The sequence below is a fragment of the Panthera onca genome, chromosome B1, assembly GCF_046562875.1.
Source record: "Panthera onca isolate mPanOnc1 chromosome B1, mPanOnc1 haplotype 2, whole genome shotgun sequence".
NCBI classification, from domain to species: Eukaryota; Metazoa; Chordata; class Mammalia; order Carnivora; family Felidae; genus Panthera; species Panthera onca.
This window is the reverse complement of record NC_138342.1, coordinates 6,652,116-6,671,812: the sequence shown is the minus strand read 5'-3', so window position 1 is coordinate 6,671,812 and position 19,697 is coordinate 6,652,116. Positions and strand designations below refer to the sequence as shown.

The following is a 19,697-nucleotide window of genomic DNA, read 5'->3' as shown; positions in this document are numbered from 1 at the left end:
AGACAGAGCACGAGCGGGGGAGGGGCAGAGAGAGAGGGGGAGACACAGAATCCGAAGCGGGCTCCAGGCTCCGAGCCGTCAGCACAGAGCCTGACGCGGGGCTGGAACTCACGAACCGCGAGATCGTGACCTGAGCCGAAGTCAGATGCCCAACCGACTGAACCCAAAATAAATGTTTTTTTTTTAATTACCATGTAATCCAGCAATCCCACTCCTGGGTATATATCCACAGGAACGGAAAGCAGGGTCTCAAAAAGATATTTGTATGCCCATGTTTACAGCAGCGTTGTTCCTAACAGCCAAAAGTAGAAGCAATCCAGTGTCCATCAATGGATGGAGACGGCGTGGCCCATCCACACGATGGAATATTGCTCAGCCTTAAAAAGGAAGGAAATCCTGACACCCGCTACAACACGGATGAGCCTTGAAGACATTAAGCTCAGTGAAACAAAGCCAATTGTCACAAAAGGACAAACACCGAATGATCCTACTCATCTGAGGTCCCTAAAGTAGCCAGAGTCGTAGAGACAGAAAGTAGGATAGTGGACACCGGGGGCTGGGGGAGGAGGGAATCAGTAGGTAGTGTTTAATGGGGATGGAGTTTTAATTTTGCAAGACGAAAGGGTTCTGGAGGTCGGTTGCACAACAGCGTGAATAAACTCAACACTACTGAACTGTAGCTAAGACAGCAAATGTGATGCTGTATGTAGGTTAGCACAATTTAAAAATTCCATTTTTTTTAAATACTGTTTTTCATTCTCCAGTCATCGAGTGTAGCAATGCCAAGGAGTAAATGTCTGCTAGGTATAGGATGCTTGATGAATTGACTGATAAAATGCCCTAAATTAGGAAGATAGAGATCTGCAACCCACCAAGTAACAGAGTGATATTTTGAAAACGCACATCTGTCCAGGTCATTCCTCTGCCTAAAGTCTTCGATGGCTCCCCATTGCCCGCAAGATATAAAGTTCAAGCTCCTAAGTGGCCATCAGCCTTGGCCAAGTGCTCACTGCAAAGTGCTTTACACACATTAGCACCTTCAATCTTCACAAAACCCCAGGAAGCAGGCGCTCGACAGATGCGAGGCCTGAGACCCAGAGAGGTTAAGTAATTTGCCGGAGCTCACCATGGCGAGTATGAGCCAGAGTCAGATCACCTGACCAGAGTCCATGCGCTTAAGCCCTCCGCTAAACCATGGCTCCGTCTATGCCGTCGCCCCAGCCCGCCTCCCCCCACAGCCCCACACACCTTCTCCCCGTCATGTGGGAAGACCACACGTCCCCCAATATCTCTGACACCCTGCTTCCATTGACACCTCTGGAGCTCTTCCTGGCAGAAACGACCTCTCACCCCAAAGCTGGTGCGCCCTCATCACTGGGTGACTTTGGTCAAAGCATTGAGCCCTGTGTTGTCATCTATATTTGTGATTTGTCCCCATCTGACTGACACCTTGGCAGGGCTCAGACCATGGTTCTTCACACATGCATTCCTGATACTGGATATACTATTTGTTGGGTTCAGAGGGAAGGAAGGAAGGAAGGAAGGAAGGAAGGAAGGAAGGAAGGAAGGAGGAGGAAGAAGGGAAGGAAGGAAGGAAGGAAGGAAGGAAGGAAGGAAGGAAGGAGGGAGAGAGGGAGGGATGAGGAAGAAAGGAAGGAAAGAAGGAAGGAAGGAGAGAGGGAGGGAGGAGGAAGGAAGGAAGGAAGGAAGGAAGGAAGGAAGGAAGGAGAGAGGGAGGGAGAAGGAAGGAAGGAAGGAAGGAAGGAAGGAAGGAAGGAAGGAGAGAGGGAGGGAGGAGGAAGAAGGGAAGGAAGGAAGGAAGGAAGGAAGGAAGGAAGGAAGGAAGGAGGGAGGAGGAAGAAGGGAAGGAAAGAAGGAAGGAAGGAAGGAAGGAAGGAAGGAAGGAAGGAAGGAAGGAGGGAGAGAGGGAGGGATGAGGAAGAAAGGAAGGAAAGAAGGAAGGAAGGAGAGAGGGAGGGAGGAGGAAGGAAGGAAGGAAGGAAGGAAGGAAGGAAGGAAGGAGAGAGGGAGGGAGGAGGAAGAAGGGAAGGAAGGAAGGAAGGAAGGAAGGAAGGAAGGAAGGAGAGAGGGAGGGAGGAGGAAGAAGGGAAGGAAGGAAGGAAGGAAGGAAGGAAGGAAGGAAGGAGAGAGGGAGGGAGGAGAAAGAAGAGAAGGAAGGAAGGAAGGAAGGAAGGAAGGAAGGAAGGAAGGAGAGAGGGAGGGAGGAGGAAGGAAGGAAGGAAGGAAGGAAGGAAGGAAGGAAGGGGGAAGGAGAGAGGGAGGGAGGAGGAAGAAGGGAAGGAAGGAAGGAAGGAAGGAAGGAAGGAAGGAAGGAAGGAGAGAGGGAGGGAGGAGGAAGAAGGGAAGGAAGGAAGAAAGGAAGGAAGGAAGGAAGGAAGGAAGGAAGGAAGGAGAGAGGGAGGGAGGAGGAAGAAGGGAAGGAAGGAAGAAAGGAAGGAAGGAAGGAAGGAAGGAAGGAAGGAAGGAAGGAGAGAGGGAGGGAGGAGGAAGGAAGGAAGGAAGGAAGGAAGGAAAGAAGGAAGGAAGGAAGGAGAGAGGGAGGGAGGGAGGGAGGAAGGAAGGAAGGAAGGAAGGAAGGAGAGAGGGAGGGAGGAGGAAGAAGAGAAGGAAGGAAGGAAGGAAGGAGAGAGGGAGGGAGGAAGGAAGGAAGGAAGGAAGGAAGGAAGGAAGGAAGGAAGGGGGAAGGAGAGAGGGAGGAAGGTAAAGAAGGAAGTTCTTTCTGGTCTCACTAAGACTCTCCAAATTGTCACTGGTATCACCATAAGCCTCTGTCATCATGAGATTTGACTCCCCCGAAATAAGTAGCCAATAAATAAATTGTCAGTGCTTCCATGACAAAACATCAGAGATTGAGTGCCTTAAAACAACAAAAATGTACTTCCCACGGTCCGAGAGGCCAGAAGTCCAAGATGAAGGTGTGGGCAGGGTTCTCCCGAGCCTCCCTCCCTGGCGTGTGGCCGGCCAGCCACCTTCCTCCACTGTCCTCACACCGTCTTCCTTCTCCGTGTGTCTGTGTCCCAACCTTCTCTTCATATAAAGACGCCAGTTCTATTGGATTAGGACACCCCCCCATGTGACCTCATTTAGCCTTAACGGGCTCTGTTAAGACCAAATCTCCAAAATACAATGTTTCAGTGACCCAGAGGAGTGACCGTCATGGCCCAGGGTTTCCTTTGCGGGGGATGACAATGTTCGAAGATTGATTATGGCGATGGTCGCCCAGCTCTGAGAATACACCAAACCACTGGCTTGTACAGCGAAATGGGTGAATTGTACAGTGTGTGAATGACAGCTCAATAAAACCCAATAACATATATGAAAATCCACTCCCGAGCCTTTTCTGGTAGCCTCAAGCTTGGCAAAATGTCCTGCCTCTCCATTACAAGGGTCCCCTCATAGGATCCCCACAAAGACAGCCAAGGGGACACAGAGACCCATTTGAGAGCGGAGGCAACGGAAGGACTGAGCCTCAGAGGAGGATTACGCCTCCTCTTGCTGTCTCCCACACCTCCCGTTTCGTGTGCCCTGGGATACACTCCGCAGGAGCCGAGGCGACCTACAGAAACATCTTAGGGTTTACCTGGACCAGAGTATGTGCTGCGTGTGTGACAGGGAAGACGCCTTCAGTGGCTGATAAACATTCAGAGAATCCAACGAAGTAGCCAATTTTAAAGCATCCCAGGATGATGGTGATGACCGCGAACAATGTCATGCTACCTAAATTGGGGGGGGGGGGGCGCGGGGAGAGCACAGAAACACACGTGTAAGTGTTGACACGCACGGATGTCGTTTCAGAGTAAACGACATTAAAACCCTCACCTACGTGGTCAAATGGTTTTTGCAAGGGTGCCAAGACCATTCAGGGAGGAAAGGGCAGTCGTTTCTACAGATGGTGCTGGGAAAGTGGATAATCCAATCATGAAAGAATGAATTTTACCCTGCCTTACACTATATACAAAAATTAACTCCAGATGAATCGAAGACTTAAACATAAAACCTAAAACATCAAAATGAAAAAACTGTCGGGCCTCAGAGGATACTATTAACCTCCATTAAGAGTGGGAGGAAATAGGGGCACCTGGGTGGCTCGGTTGGTTAAGCACCGGACTTCAGCTCAGGTCATGATCTCACGGTTCGCGAGTTCAAGCCCCACGTTGGGCTCTGTGCTGACAGCTCGGAGCCTGGAGCCCGCTTCGGATACTGTGTCTCCCTCTCTCTCTCTCTCCCCTTCCCCCATTCACACTCTGTCTCTCTCTCTCAAACATAAAGAAACATTAAAAAAAATTTTAACAGCTAAGTCGATAAATTTTATGTTGTGTCATACATATTAGAATTAATTACATATATACACAGCAAGACAGTATTGTGTCCTGTTTATCATTGTTCCCACCTGATGCATATCCTGGGGTCTGATGAATGATATACATTCAACAAAGATTAGCCCAATAAACAGAAGGCCTCTAAGAGCTTTTCCCCAAAAAAGATCAGTCTAAGAGTGTCACTGTTCTCCTCAAAAAATCTGTTCTCTGATCTTAAAACCCTGCTCTCTAGAGAAAAAGATGAGGGGCATACAGGCATTCGGGAACCCTTGCACTCTCTGTGCAACTCTTCGGTAAACCTAAAACTTTTCCGAAATAGAAAGCATATTTTTAAAACTGATAGGAAGGGGGATCCATAACGGTGTCACGGAAAGGGCCTGAACTTAGGGAAAGTGAAGAAAGGAAGTATTCTTTGATGGTGTATGTGGCATGGTTTGGACCAAACAATAAACACAAAAAATATGCATAGGAAAGAAAAAAAAAACATGGAAAGGAACATACAAAACACATTAAAAAGAAACTTGTAACAAATGAAAATATTAGCAAGAAAAACAGAGTGGTCATGGAGACTTGATCAACGTCAAAGGTCCTAATCCTTCTTCTGGGCCAACGTTGGCCACCATTCACGCCTCCTCTCCCACGAACAGGAGGAAACTGGATCGTGTGTGACAAGCATTATGGCGAGGTCGAGAGAGAGGACGGGTCCTCACACTGAGCTATAACATTACAGCTCCAACCCAAGAAGCCTCCAGTGAAAAGTAACTCAATCGCCCAGCTCCTTTCCATTGCTCAAAGCCTTATAGAAACAACTCTAAGTCACATTTTTTTTTTTAAATCCTGGCAAGCTCCCAGTGAAATCAAAAGCTCAGTAAGAGCGGAGACTCAATCCCGGTGCTTTCAAAAGGTTTGACAAATGCATGGCTCGTTTTGATTACAGGGGAAATAGCGAGAGGAGGTGAGGCAGCCTGGCTGGTGTGGCAAGGACACAGGCTGCAGCCCTGGGGACCTGCTCATTGGCTCCGGCTGTGCCCCCGGTGGCATGCGTGAATTCAGATGAGTCACTTCCCTGCTCCTAGCCTTGGTTTTCCCATCTAGAAAACGAGACCAGTCTCCAGCACTGGTTCTCCAACTTGAACATGCATCAGAATCACCTGGAAGGCTTGTTAAACCGCAGATTGCGGGGCTCCACCCCCAGAGTTTCTGCTTCAGTAGGTTTGGGGAGGGGGGGGTCCAAATTTGCATCTCTAACAAGCTCCCCGGTGGGGCTGGCACTGTTGATCTGGGACCCCACCTTGAGAACCACTGGTCTAGAACACCCCTGTCACTGATATTTCAAGAGTTACGATAAATACATCATCTGCCTTCTCATAGTGTTAAAAATCCTTCCTTTATCCATTTATTTATACAACAAATATTTGGGGGACGCCTACTATGCATCAGGCATTTTGCCAGGGGCTCAAAGGCAAACAAACAAGATTGCTGGGGAATCAAAAAATACATGTGTAATATTGGATAAATTGGGCTGTGCACAAAATGTAGAGGTGCACGCTGGCACCAGACTTCTCATCTGCAGAAATCGGTGGGAGAGTAGCTAGAGTCAACTTTAGGGAAAGGACTGCAACGTAAGAACCCTACCTCCAGCCAGCATGTCACCTGCTTGTCAGGGCACAAGACAGAAAGAGATTTGAGGGTATGCAAAATGCAATTCATTCAACAACTCTTTGTTCCAGGGATGGTCCAGCCACTGTCCCAAGCCCTGGAGACATAAAAAGAGTGATAAAATAAAGTGCCTGCCCTCAGCGAGTTTAACATTCTAGTGGGGGAGACAGAGAATGAGCAAATAAGTAATAAACATAGAAGAAGTGTCAGGAAGTGCAAAGTGTGTGAGGAAGAGTAAAGCGGGAAGACAATTAAAGTTGACGAAGGTCAGAAAGAACTCTCTCAGAAGGTGCCGGCTGAACAGAGAACAGAGGTGGGGGGGGAGTCATCCACATAACTCGCTGTTTAGCCAAACAGCCTGTGAACCGGGGGAGAGTCCTCATAATTGGGAGAGACGAAGAGGAGAGGGAACAATGGCAAGCAATACATGTAGCAACAGATTGGAGAGGATGATGGATGTATAATCAAAGGAAGAGGGGGAGGGTGAAAATGGATGGATGGATGGATAGATGGATGGATGGATGGAGGATGAATAGTCTAGTAGATAGATAAATAATAGGAAAGAAAAACAGGATAGTAGAAGTTAAACCCAAATGGATGAAGATACACCAACTGGAAATGTGTGATTTACATGGTCTATAAAAGCTTTGTGATGCAGAATAAGGTTGGGACAGACTGGGTGGGGAACAGACACAGAAAACCTTTCAAAGATCTCATGGAAAAGAGATAGAGACCAGGTGAAAACAGGGGCAAAGAAAGAAACAAATGGATTCCACAGATCTCCTCTCATTGGAGCAGAGGCAGCAATGTGCCTTCCTGGGGGAAATGTTAAGGGGTTTTCTGGATAAGAATGGAGTAAAATGCATCTGGTTGTGAGAACAGGAAAGGAAAGATAGCCATTCATTGAATAGAAAGACACAATAAAATGTTCAGGTGCTCCAGGGTTTCTTGGTGGCTCCGTCCGAGGAACGTGGGACTCTTGATCTCGGGGTTGTGGGTTCGAGCCCCGCATTGGGTGCAGACATTACTTAAAAATAAGATCTTTAGGGGCGCCTGGGTGGCTCAGTCAGTTGAGCGTCCCACTTCAGCTCAGGTCATGATCTCACAGTTCATGAGTTCGAGCCCTGCGTCGGGCTCTGTGCTGACAGCTCAGAGCCCGGATGGAGCCTGCTTCAGATTCTGTGTCTCCCTCTCTCTCTGCCCTTTCCCTGCTCACACTCTGTCTCTCTCTCTCTCTCAAAAATAAATAAAGATTTTTTTAAATAATAAAATAAAATCTTTAGAAAAAAATGTTCAAGTGCTCCAAAAAGCAAACGTATGCAAAAGGAAAATGAAACAACATGTAAAAGAAACCATAATGGTCGCAAAGAAAACTGGGAACAATAAAGTCAAGCATATAAATCCTTACAGTAAATGGGTACAGGGAATGATCTGAATCTCCCATTAATTTAGTCAGCAAGGATGGGAATATTGGATTAAAAGCAAAACCTAACTGTTTTATGAATCACACTATTCACTGAGTAGCAAGGGCAGAAAATCAAGGTGTGGACAAAGAGACCATGCCAATGAAGAGAAAGCGGGAAGAGCCATATGGATACCAGACCACATGGAATTCAAGTTAAATGTAGTAAACAGGATGAAGAATCCCTTCATCTTTGTCATCACGCATGAAAAAAAGGCATAATGTATGAGAAAGATATACTAGTCCCTTGTGTGCCAAATAAAGTAGATTTCCCTATTTATAGTATATGTAACTGCTACTTTAAAGAGATCAAATGGAAGATTCCAGAACTAGACTGATCTGGTAGGAGGAAACGTAAGGAAGGACACAGAAGAATTAAGGCACACAATCAGTGAACTTGGATTTACAGCCTCCCTTTGCACACCTCAAGAAGAGAATATATGATTTTGGATGCCGCTAGAATATCATCAGCAAAAATCGACTCGCCTGCGAGAAGACAGTGGGCTGTAGTGGTCAGAGCCTGGCCTCAAATCCTGTTCCCCATCAGTTATTAGTTGATGACTTTCAGTAATTACTTAACTTCTCTATGCCTCAGTTTCCTCATCTGTAAAACGTGATAATAAATGATTGGCTTTCTCTTAGGGATGTAGAGGAGATTAAACGAGAGTCACTACATGAAAAGTACCTAGCACAGTGCCCCACACGTAGGAAATTCTACAAATGGATGCTGTCATCATTCTTATCATCAATCACAAAGAAAAACAATGAATTCGAACCAATTAGAAGTTTCCCAGCCACGTCACTTGAGAATAATCCTAAAAGGTCTCGTGTTGGCAGAGGGGAGAACCCTCCTCAGTGGTAGGCACCCAAATACTTCCTAGGAGTCTGGAACCTTGAACTGTAGGCTCTTAGAGATAGAAGGCCCCATAAAGTCAGTCTATATCCCCGTCTCATGCAAGAATGCTTCCAGTGCATTATGACTAGCGGCCAACTGGTCTCCCATCGGGACATGCCCAGGGCTGGGGGGCTCACCGTCTCTCAATGCACACCCTTCCATCACCAGCTGGGGCTCATATTAGAATGTTCTTCCCTATGCTGAACTGCAGTCAGCCTCCTAGAACTGTCATCCTCTTCCTTGGAGATTGTGTCATCATTCACTCACTCACTCACTCACTCATTCATTCACCCATCCGTTCACTTGGCGATTCAGTAAATCCTAACTGGCACTTGCTACGTGCCAGGCACTGTGCCAGGAGCTCAGGCTATAACGGGGGGCACATGCAGACAGGGGCTCTGCCTCTAAGAGCCCACGATCTGGTGAGATCGACACACCGAATAACACAATCTCCTACTTGATTTGCGTCAAGAAGGAAATAGAGGACCCTATGAGACCAGACCACCTGGGGTCCACACCTGGTCTGAAGGTATCAGGAAAGGCTTCCCTAAAGAAGTAACTCTGCTTTCCGGGAGCTGAAGGATGGTCTGGGGCTGACGGGAGTGAGGTTGTCGCCTCCTCTCCCTTCTGGACCCGACACCCTTTCGTCCCTCCTGGGGCCACCCTTCTGCAGGTGCCCGTGTGATGGTCAGAGGGGGACAAGGCATTCCACGTGCAGTCTGACTTCCTTTCCAATGAACGCCAAACTGGCACCAGCCTTTTGGGCAGCCCCATTATCTTGCTGATGCTGAAATCCTGACATTATGTTTATAGTTTTTTATTAGACAAAAAAAAAAAATCTCATCCAAAAAATAATATGTAAGAAAACGCATGCAGTTAGGCAAGAGTCTGTCGTAGTGACCCCAGGCTGGGTCTTGGGGACCCACCGCTCTCCTTCCCAAGGGAATTGTTCAAGCCCCCCACCCCCGACATGTTGTTCTGCTCCAGAAATTTGCCGGGTGTCACTGTCATGCTCAGTTTGCTATATTCTGTGTATTCTTTTATCATTTTAAAATGATTTTTAATGTTTTTTCCCAGACTCCAGCAAAAACAAAAGACCTTCTTCTGGCGACCCTTCCCTAAGTCCCTAAACCCTCACCCCCGCCCCCAGTTGTCTTCTGCCTCCCTTCATGCATCCCCTGCACCTACACACTATAATGCTGAATCATTTATTTCGTAAGACATTTCTCTTACGACGTGCCAGAGGCTCCTAAGCATTTTATATGTACTAACTCACTGAGTCTCATAATACGTGGTATCATCGTCCCCATTTTACAGATGAGGAAACTGAGGCAGAAGTAAAGCTACATGCCCAGAGAAGGGGCACGCTCTTAGCCTCTGCTGCCCCCTTGTTGTCCGCACGCCTCTGTGCAGGACCACGTCCGAAGGTCCCGCCAGCCCCAGAGCCCAGCCAATTCTGGGAGCTCAGTCCAGGCCATCGAACAAAACCAGACCAACAGTTCTGCCCAAGCACCACGAAAATTTCCAGGCTGTACACTTGGCTCCCTTCTCTGTTGCTCCCCACAAGTTCCCGGGAGCCTCAACGAAGAAGACAGAAAGCAAACAGGAAGTAGACTTTTGCCTTCTCTGATACCTGTTAGTATCAGGCCATCTGCCCGGAAGCAAGGAGTCTGTCCCTCTTCACCTTCTCACTGTTAAACATTCCCGGTGATGGGGAGCTCCATTGTTGCATCTCTGCGTTCTGTGCCTCCGCCCCTCCCCTGGTGGCCCCCCTCCGCTGCTCCCTGCCGCCGTCCCCCATGGCACCTGCCCCTCTTCTCGCACACACTGGGACCTGCTTACTCACAAGTGGGGACAGCCTGTTTCCCAAACCCATCACCACGTTCCTGACCTTTAACTCGACAGCCGGTACAGCCACCACCCCTGAGCTGGTCTGACATAAGCAGCTCACCTCTGCCCCTTCACTTCCAGGCCCTTAAGGGACGACGAGCACGGTGCTGGGAGCAGTCCATTTCCGGGGGCAGCATGCTGGACAGAGATGTAATGTATCATACACATGGGTGGGTCTCATTTTAAGAAAAAAAAGTATTGGGGCGCCTGGGTGGCTCAGTCGGTTAAGCGGCCGACTTCGGCTCAGGTCATGATCTCGCGGTCCGTGAGTTCGAGCCCCACGTCAGGCTCTGTGCTGACAGCTCAGAGCCTGGAGCCTGTTTCGGATTCTGTGTCTCCTTCTCTCTCTGACCCTCCCCCATTCATGCTCTGTCTCTCTCTGTCCCAAAAATAAATAAACGTTAAAAAAAAAAATCTGAAAAAAAAAAAAAGAGAAAAAGTATTATGCAAAAATATGATCTTAGAAAAGGAGTACATTTGGGGATGATTACTCACAAGCATTACAAAAAAGAGAATCGCTGGGACGTATAATCGAGACAATGCTTCTAACGTGCCTGCATTCTGAACTCACTCAATAAACACAGCTTCATTTCTTATTGTCATTGTTCCCATAATTGTGTGTTGATGACGCTTCTCGGGACTTGAGACAGAACAGTAACAACAAAATCCTACCACTGGTAAGTAAACCACTACAGTCTTTTATGGAACTAGAAACAACTAGGATGTTAATTACATCGTAGTAATTAACAGCCTGAAACAGCTATTCACTGAGTGTGCATATCAATGTACCCACTGGGCTGGCACGAGATAGCCAGGCTGCTGTCATTCCTTCCAGAAAAAAACCAATCTCTTTACTTAGCAAACAGAGGAGCTGGATTAATAGCCCCTCATTTCTGCTAAATATTTTAATACATCAATATTATCTGTTCCAAAGGAAATTTTCACTTTCTCATGCTCAGTAGGTGAAGCAGAACGTTTTCTGCTCAAAGAAATGCCTCACAGCCCATACCAAGACCCAAAAACTTTCTCTGAAAACATCAGTGCCCCGAATTTCACAGGCTGGTTCTTTCTCAGAGCCCCGGATGTCTAGGACTGTCACAGAAGCCAGGGCAGAGCTGAGTCAAACCTGTCCTTCCAGCTATGATTCCAAGGAAAACCCCAGGGCTGGCTGGGGCTGACACATCTCCCATGGCCTCCCCATGTTCTTTCGGGACAGTTAGCCTCTTGCTTTTTGATGAACCGCAGACCGTTCACAGGGATCACAGTGTTTTGCAAACTGCGTTCAGCTCTTCCCCGAGAAACAACTGGGAGTCTCATTTCCCTCATGAGGAAACAGGGACTCAGAAGGTGAAGGTAGCAGAGCTGGGACACAGAGCCAAGCCTTCCAGAACGACACCATGACCATTAACCACACTCCTCACTTGAATGGTTACAGTATCGTGTTTGTCTCAACGGCCGACATTTATTGAACACCTGCTATGTGCTCTCTCTATATTTGCCACTACTGGGTGTCTAATAGACATCTGAAAAGTAACGTGTCCGTAAGAGGAAACGGTGTCACCCCCACCCCTGTTCCTCCCTCTGTCTCCCTAATCTTGGGAAACGGCACCACCATTCAGCCACTGACTGAGATCACAAGACTTCGAGTCTTTCTGGGAAGAGAGAGAGACAGGAGGGAGAGGGAAAGAGGAAGGGCAGGGGAGGGAACGGTGGTAGAAGGAAGGGGCAAGGAGGGAGGGAAGAGGAAGGGAAGAGGTGAAGGGAGGGTCAAAGAAAGGAACCTTCCACCACAGGAAAGCCCAGGTGGAAAGCCTACGTGTGTAATCTCTTTTAGCCTGTGTAAATCAGTGTCCTCAAAATAACATTTCATTTCCATTTGTTTGTTTGTTTGATTCAGACACCGGAAAAGGCACGGGATTCCCCACCATTCAGAGTCACAAAACCATGAGCCTCCCTCAAACAACCGTTTGCAGAACAGGAATTCGGGCCCAGCCTGGAACTGGGTCCATTTTTCCAAAGGCAGGATGAACTAGCCGCAGGCCCTGAGGCTACAAAGCCTGAAATCTCACCCGGTAACATGGCTCTTATCCAGCCAGACCTAATACGAGGTGGAAACCGACACGGAGCAAAACAGGTGCACACAGAGAAAGCCATGGTGGCCAGTGGGAGTTGGGAGCAATTCCCGGCAGGGCGGGCGGAGACGATGGCACTGGGGCCGGACCTCAGAAGGGAGGTGGGTGGGAAGGAGAGGGGAGGTGTGCTGGGCACGCAGCCTGAACCCAGCCAGCAGTCACTGGTCCCCCCCAAGTGTGTGATTCCTGCTCCCCGCCTGCGGAAACGGGCAGGGTGGGCAGATTATGGAACGTGCCCAAGGTCACGCAAGGACAAGGAAAAGCCACGCTCTCTCGGGCAGATTTAAAGTCAGACCGGACGAGCGGTCACGTAGAGATGTGTGATGTGTGTGGTCCCCGCGCAGTGACACGTACCCGGCCTCTCCGGGGAAGGTTTCGCAGGGACTGTCTCCAAGGCGGACTCCCCACTGCCTCCTCCCTTTGACTGCACCCCATCGAGCTCCCTCTCAAGGGTCGAAGCTCCTGGAGGAGGGGAACCTTCCTATCTTGATGATGTTTCAGTCACCGCGGCCTGACTACCTGGCAAGTGTATTACCCTCTGCGGCCCCAATGCTTGGCCGCTTAGCCACGATTCCATTCGTCCCAGCTGCACACTCTTAGCGTCTCCTCCACGCCAGACCCGGAGGTGGCTCTAGGACTAAGACGTGAGCCTCACAGAGCTCCCCCAGGGTGGTGGGGACGGGGGTGGGGGGGGGGGGGTGGACAGAGATATCAAGAACAGGTCTCCCCAGGGCATGGTGAGGGGTGGGGGAGTGTGGTCAGACCACAAAGAGCAGGGGAAATCAGAAAAGCACCACTAGAGGGGACGGAGTGAGGCCTGAGCCCTGTTCTGCAAGGCAAGGCAGGCGGAAGGCACTGAGGGAGGCGGGAACAGAATATGCAAAGGCATGGAGACCTGAAACACCGTAATGGGAACTGAGAGCCTCTCGGGAGCCCCGAACCGAGGGCAAAGGAGGGGATAAAACCAGAGCGCACTGCGGGGGGCTGATCTCAGCAGGCCGTGAATGCCAGGACGGGGAGTGCGGCCTCCCTCGTGGCTGCAGGAATTTCAGCCGAGGAGAGACGTGAGCGGGCTCGTGTAGCTGCGGCTCTCAGGACGGGATGTGTGCCGAGAGCCTGACGGCAGAGAGAGAGGAGGCTGCTACAACAGCCCGGGCGTAACAAAGAAAAAGAGAGAAGGCAGGGAGGCGGGGGGGGGGGGGGGGGGGGGGGGGGGGGGGAGCCCGAAACGCGGCGGGGGAAGACGGAGCAGAGGGAAGTCGGGGGAAAGGGCGCCGCCGAGCGGCTGGCGGGCGAGCCGGCGGGCTGCGCGCCGCACCTGCCGGCGGCCGGGAGACTCACCGCGGAGCCAGCGCGCGCCGGCGTGCGTGTCCTTGGGGCGGAGGAGGCGGCGGTGCGCGGCGCTGCGGCCCACGTACCACAGCATCCAGAGCAGCTGCAGCAGCATGAGCGCCGTGAGGACGCACAGCAGGTCGCTCTTGCCCACGCCCGAGGCGTGCACGGCCCAGGCCAGCAGGAGCAGCAGCCCCGCCGCGAACACGATCAGCCCGTACTGGCTGCTCAGCGCCTCGGCCAGCTTCTGCGGGACGCTGGCGCGGAGCGCGCCCCGCCGAGGGGCCGGGGACTCCCGCGGGGCCGCGAGCTGGGGCGAGGGGCCGGCCGCGGGCCCCGACGGCACCCTGTCCGGGGCGCTCCCGGCCGCCTGGGGAGAGGCAGGCGCCCCCTGGCCCCCGGGCATCACGGAGTGACCCGCCCGGAGTCTGGTTCCGGGAGCGGCTGCGGGCCCGGGGCCCCACCGGCTGTCCCCACCCCCGCCCTTGCCCTGACGCTCTCTGCCGACCAGTCCCCCTCTCCCGATCGCCCTGCGACACCTGCTCTCCTCGCTTCTTCCCCTCTGCCCTCCCTCGGTCAAGGTGCACAGCCCGGTCCGCTCGCCGCCGCCGCCCCCCCCCCCCCCACCGCTGACCCTGGGCTGACCCCGGCTGCCTCTTCGCCCTCCTGAAAGCGCACTGCCCACCTCCCGGGACTCCCCAAAGCCCGGGGGCAGCCCTCCCGCCCACTATTTGACCCACGCGGGCCGCTCCCCGCCCCTGACGCCTGGGACCCGGGCCAGCCCTCCCCCGACGTCCCCTCCCCGCGCCCGGCCCGCCCCCCCTCCGCTGTCCGCACCCCTGTCCGCTTCGTGGACGCCCGCCCACCCAGCCCTGCCCGGGCGTCACGGAAACCCTGGATGACGACAGGTGCCTCCTGGCTCCTGGGATTGCGGCGGGGGGCAAAGGGTCACCCTGAGTCAGCCGGACCGAGTAGGCGCAGGGGGCGTTGCTGGGGTCCGGCAGGGGTGTCCCACTGTGGGGACTGTCCCAGAGGAGCTGCGACGCCGACCGCAGAGGTCTAGGTGAGCCTCAAAATGTCCTTGTGAGTCTGTCCTTCACCCTGTGTATTTCTACCGCATGTTTTCTCTGTGTGAATCTCTCTCTGTGTCTGGCCGTCTGTCTTAGGGGTGTGTCTGGTTGGGACAAGGAGGCGACAGTGTCTCAGCGCTCCTCCCTAGGTCTATGAATGGGGGAGGGGTGTGTTTTGTTTGTGTCTGTGTTTGTGCATCTGGTGTCCTTGTGTGTCTGCCAGATGCCCAGATGCCCAGGAGCTGCCTCCCAAGGAGAGAGATCACCTGTGCACCCCCTCTAAGGGAATGGAAAGCTGCTTCTGGAAGCAGAGGTGTTGGGGGCAGCTGCCTTGGGCCTTCCCGGAGCTACAGGTGCCCCCAGCCCATCCCTCAGCACCCCAGCCCCTCTGAAGCTGACCGCGTCTGCCAGGGTGTCCCGTTCAGATGCCACCGAAGAGGAGAGTCCCCCACCCCCACCCCCGCCAGAGGTTTTTGCAAAAGAGCATCCTAGAGGCAGAGGTGGCTGAGAGCAGAGTGGGAGCAGGGAGTTGGTGAGGGAGCTGCTGGGGGGGCCTGCAGCCTGGAGGAGGAAAGGCCTCCTGCGCGAGCCTCCTGTGCTGTAATAGAGGGCTCCTCACCCAGGAGACCCCCTCTTCCCCTGGGTTTCACGCTCTCTGTTGCTCTCCTGAAATTAATTGTTGAACAAGCAGACCCACATTTTCATCTTGCAGTGGATCCACTGAATTACATAGCGGTTCTGACTGCCAGAGGGTCCTGAAGGGGCGGGGGGGCGGGGGGCGGGGGCTGGACCAGCAGGGAGTCAACCTGGGAGCCTTGTCTTGCCTTCATTCATTTTTTTTTTTCACTCATTCATTGGTGTGGCCAACACTTACTTCTCCAACGCTGAATCATTTGCCAGGCTCTTCTGGGTACTGGAAACTTCAGCTATGAAAGACTGCCGTCAAGGCGCTGGCACCCTGGCAGGGACATGCTGAACAGACAAGTATGTGTCGGGAATGCACTGGGAGGCTAGAGAGCATCCGATGTGAGACTCGGCCCTGTCTTCTAATCATGGCCCGCAGGGGGGACTGAGCAAGCAGCCCCCGGGGAGCAGGGCTGCCCCGAGGGGAGGGTTGGGGGAGCCTTGAGTCTGCCAGAAAGGGTGAGACGTTCCTAGAGGAGGCACTGTTTGCTCCTCTTTTGGGAGGAAGACTGTGACTTTCAGCTGGGTTTCCCCAGACCCAGGCCAGGTGATGCTCGGTAAATAAACCGAGGGGTTAACGAAGGCACAAGTGGGGGGAAGTTGCATGAACAAGCAAGCCAGGTGTGGGTCTCACCGGACCCGCAGGGCACGGGGCACAATGCTGTGTCTCCCCGCGTCTGCTCCGTCCCCTTCCCTTGCTTTCTTTTCCTCCTTAGCTCACACCTGGAACGTGTGTACATCTGTGGCCCGTCTCTCCCGCCGTAACGAACGCTCTAGAAGGACATTGCCTATCTTGTCCATGGCTCTAGCTCCAGCGCATAGGACAGTGGTGACCGCACACCCGAGGTGCTCAGTGAACATGTGTTGAATGCGTCCCCCCCTCCAGTGAAGCCCTAACTCCCCATCCCTGTTAATGTGACCTTATTTGGAAATGATCGATCAAGTTGAGGTCATCAGGGTGGGCTCTGATCCAATACGGCCGTGTCCTTACAAAAAAGGGGAGACTGAAGACAGACACATATAGAGGGAAAGGTGATGTGAAGACACAGAGAGTGCCATCTACGAACCATGGAAGCCCTGAGACCGCCAGAAACACGGAGAGAGGCCTGGAACAGACGTCTTGATCTTGAACTCCTAGTCTCGAGAATTTTGAGCCGATATATCTGTGTCGTTGGTGGCCTTTGTTAGGGCAGCCCCGGGAAAGGAAGACACCCAGCTTATTCCTTCTGTGCTCCCCTGTGGGCGTGTCCAGCTCCCCATCCGTCCGTGCCCCACACTGTAGACTATTGTCAACTGTCTTTCCAATGCTGAGCGCCCTGAACGCAAGAGAACTATGTCTGATTGGCTCTGCTCCCTAGCACCCAAGGTGTGTTTTTATCATACGTTGGAAAATGTGTAGTGAGCCCCTCCCAAGTGTCAGGTATAAGGCCAGGACTGGGGACAACAAAATGAAGCCACAGTTTGTGTCAAATGTCATGGGAAACTGGGAGGGAGAGAAAGAGAGAGAGAGGGAGGGAGACTGCCTGGCAGATGGCAGGAACTCCACGAATGCCCCCGACTTCCGTAAATATCACCTCTGCTTTTATTTCATTTTACAGTTTTACAGCACACATTAATTCATTGTCTCTTTCATGAATCAAGCTCAAGTCAGCATGGATTTGTAGGGACAGGCAATATCACGTGGCGGGGGAGGGGGGGGGCGGTGGGTGAGTTCTAAAGCCAGGCTTCGGGGTCCGATTCCTGGCTCCATCACTTACTGCTGTGACCCTGGACAAGTTACTGAGCCTCACTGCGCCTCAATTTCCTCATCTGTAAAACGGAGCTCTTCTTTTAGTATTTCTTGTAATGTTTATTTATTTTTAAGAGAGAGACAGAGCGTGTGCAGGGCAGGGGCAGAGAGAGAGGGAGACGCAGACTCCGAAGCAGGCTCCGGGTTCTGAGCTGTCAGCACAGAGCCCGACGTGGGGCTCGAACTCACGAACCGCGAGATCATGACCTGAGCCGAAGTCAGATGCAAACCGAGCCACCCAGGTTTCCCTAAAACGGAGCTCTTAATACTAACCATTCTCGCAGGTTTCTATGGGGACAAAGTAGCCTGATACATATGAAGTACGTGGGAATGTCCCACCAAATACAAAGTACCCGAGACACTTTGTTATTTACTGAGCACCTACTACATGCTGGGCACTGAGCTGAGGCTATGCTATAGAGGCAGCCAGCTGACCACCAAACATGGGCTCCCCTTCCACGGCGTAGAATCGTCACCGGGAAGTGGCTGTCCAGCCAGGGACTCTCCCCTTGCACCTAGGTGGAGCCAGGCGACCAGGTTCTGGTCGGGGGAGTAGAGGCAGAAGTGATGGCATCGATACCCCGAGCGCCCCCGCGAACTCTGTGCTGAAGACGGCAGAGTGCGTCAGCCTGAGCCCTCCTCCCCACCCCGTGAGTGGCAAAGCAGAGTTTCCCCGCTGAAGCTGGGCTCCCGTGAGTGAGAAGAAAACTTCTACCGTGCTAAGCCGCTACACAGTTTACCTGTTAGAGCAGTCGCGCTGCCCTTCCTCACTGAGAACTCAAAGACACATAACACGTAATCCCCATCTGAAAGTCAAGTGGGACTCCCTTCTCTGGGCCACCTCGATTCCTTTTAATGAGCAATGAAGTGTAAGTTTCTGGACACAAAAGAGGGAGACTGAAGTCGGTCTCCTTTACTCTCTACTCAAAACGATGCTGAAGACTGACAGATTTACCCATCTTTCTGCCTCCTGCTGATGTATAAGTGTTTCAAAGATCTGAGCCATACAGAACTCTCGATTTCTTTTTTTATTTTTTAATGTTTATGTATTTATTTAGAGAGAGAGAGAGAGGCAGGGGAGGAGCAGAGAGAGGGAGAGAGGGAGAGAGAGAGAGAGAGAGAGAGAGAGAGAGAATCCCAAGCAGCCTCCACGCTATCAGCACAGAGCCTGATGCGGGGCTTGAACTCACGGACTGTGAGATCATGACCTGAGCCAAAATCAAGAGCTGGAAGCTTAACCAACTGGGGGGCTTAAAACAACACAAATTTCTTGTCTGGCGGGTCTGGAGCCTGGAGGTTGGAAATCAAGGTGTAGACAGGCACTCGCTCCCTTTGAGGGATCTAGGAGAGGGTCCCTCCTCGCCTCTTCCAGCTTCTAGTGGCTGGTCCTAATCTTTGGTGCCCCTTAGCTTCCAGCTGCATAATAGAATCCCTGTCCCTGTCATTGTCACGTGGTCATCTTTCCTCTGTGTCTGTCGGTCTCCTCTTTGTATAAGGACACTAGTCACATTGGATTAAGGGCCCACGCTCCTCCAGCATGACCTCATCTTAACTTGCATTGTAATTACATCTGCAAATAAGATCACAGGCACAGGGACCATGGGAGGGACTTCAGCATATCTTTGGGAAAGGGGGCACAATTCAGCCCGTGACAGGCAGCCTATTAAAGCATTATTATTTGATTTATATAACTAGAAAACCTCTAGATAAGGTAAACAGAGATCTATCCTGAATCATTACAAGACTCTCACTCAATTCCCAAACCTGAGCCAGTTCACAGACCCAGGGTCCTCGAAGGAAGAGGGGACGGGTCTCCTTAACAAAAGCCTTGCAACATTGCCATAAATATCCTGGGAATAGGGGCGCCTGGGTGGCTCAGTCAGTTGAGCGTCTGACTTCGGTTCCGGTCCTGATCTCGCGGTCCGTGAGTTCGAGCCCCGCGTCGGGCTCCGTGCTGACAGCTCGGAGCCTGGAGCCTGCTTCGGATTCTGTGTCTCCCTCTCTCTGACCCTCCCCCACTCGCTCTCTCAAAAATAAACATTAAAAAATTTAAAAACTATATATATATCCTGGGAATTTTCCTCTAAGCCTTCCCCAAAAGGACATACAGTGTCATAGCATGGTGACAGTTCACTCGGGAAAGGTCACTCCTGCGTCATTTTTTTTTTTTTTTTTTTTACTTTTCCTTTTGAAATAATGTTAGATTTGCAGAAGAGTTGTGAAGATGGTAGAGACGTTTTTACGGTTCACCCAACTCGCCTCACCTCCTCCTACCCCTCATACACCACAGTATCTTTGTCAAAACTAAGAAATTAACATCGATACGAATGCAGTAGCTAAACTACAGTCTTTACTTGGATTTAACTACTTTTTCCACTCTTTTTTTTTTTTCTATGCAGATCCTTTGGGAAACACTAGAATGGACGCTGAATGGATGTTAAGCC

The 19,697-nt window shown here is 51.5% G+C and overlaps 1 protein-coding gene across 1 annotated transcript in view; it reads right to left on the bottom strand.

Moving 5' to 3' along the window:
* OTOP1 (otopetrin 1) overlaps positions 1–14,142 on the bottom strand; it is a 37,206-nt gene extending 23,064 nt beyond the window's left edge. The window contains exons 1-2 of the mRNA XM_078445139.2: positions 13,720–14,142; positions 3,602–3,738 (exon numbers count right to left, since the gene is read on the bottom strand). Coding sequence (XP_078301265.1) covers positions 3,602–3,738; positions 13,720–14,116 — 534 coding nt within the window. The 5' untranslated portion in view covers positions 14,117–14,142. The remainder of the gene's footprint in view (positions 1–3,601; positions 3,739–13,719) is intronic.
* Between the last annotated feature and the right edge of the window lie 5,555 nt (positions 14,143–19,697).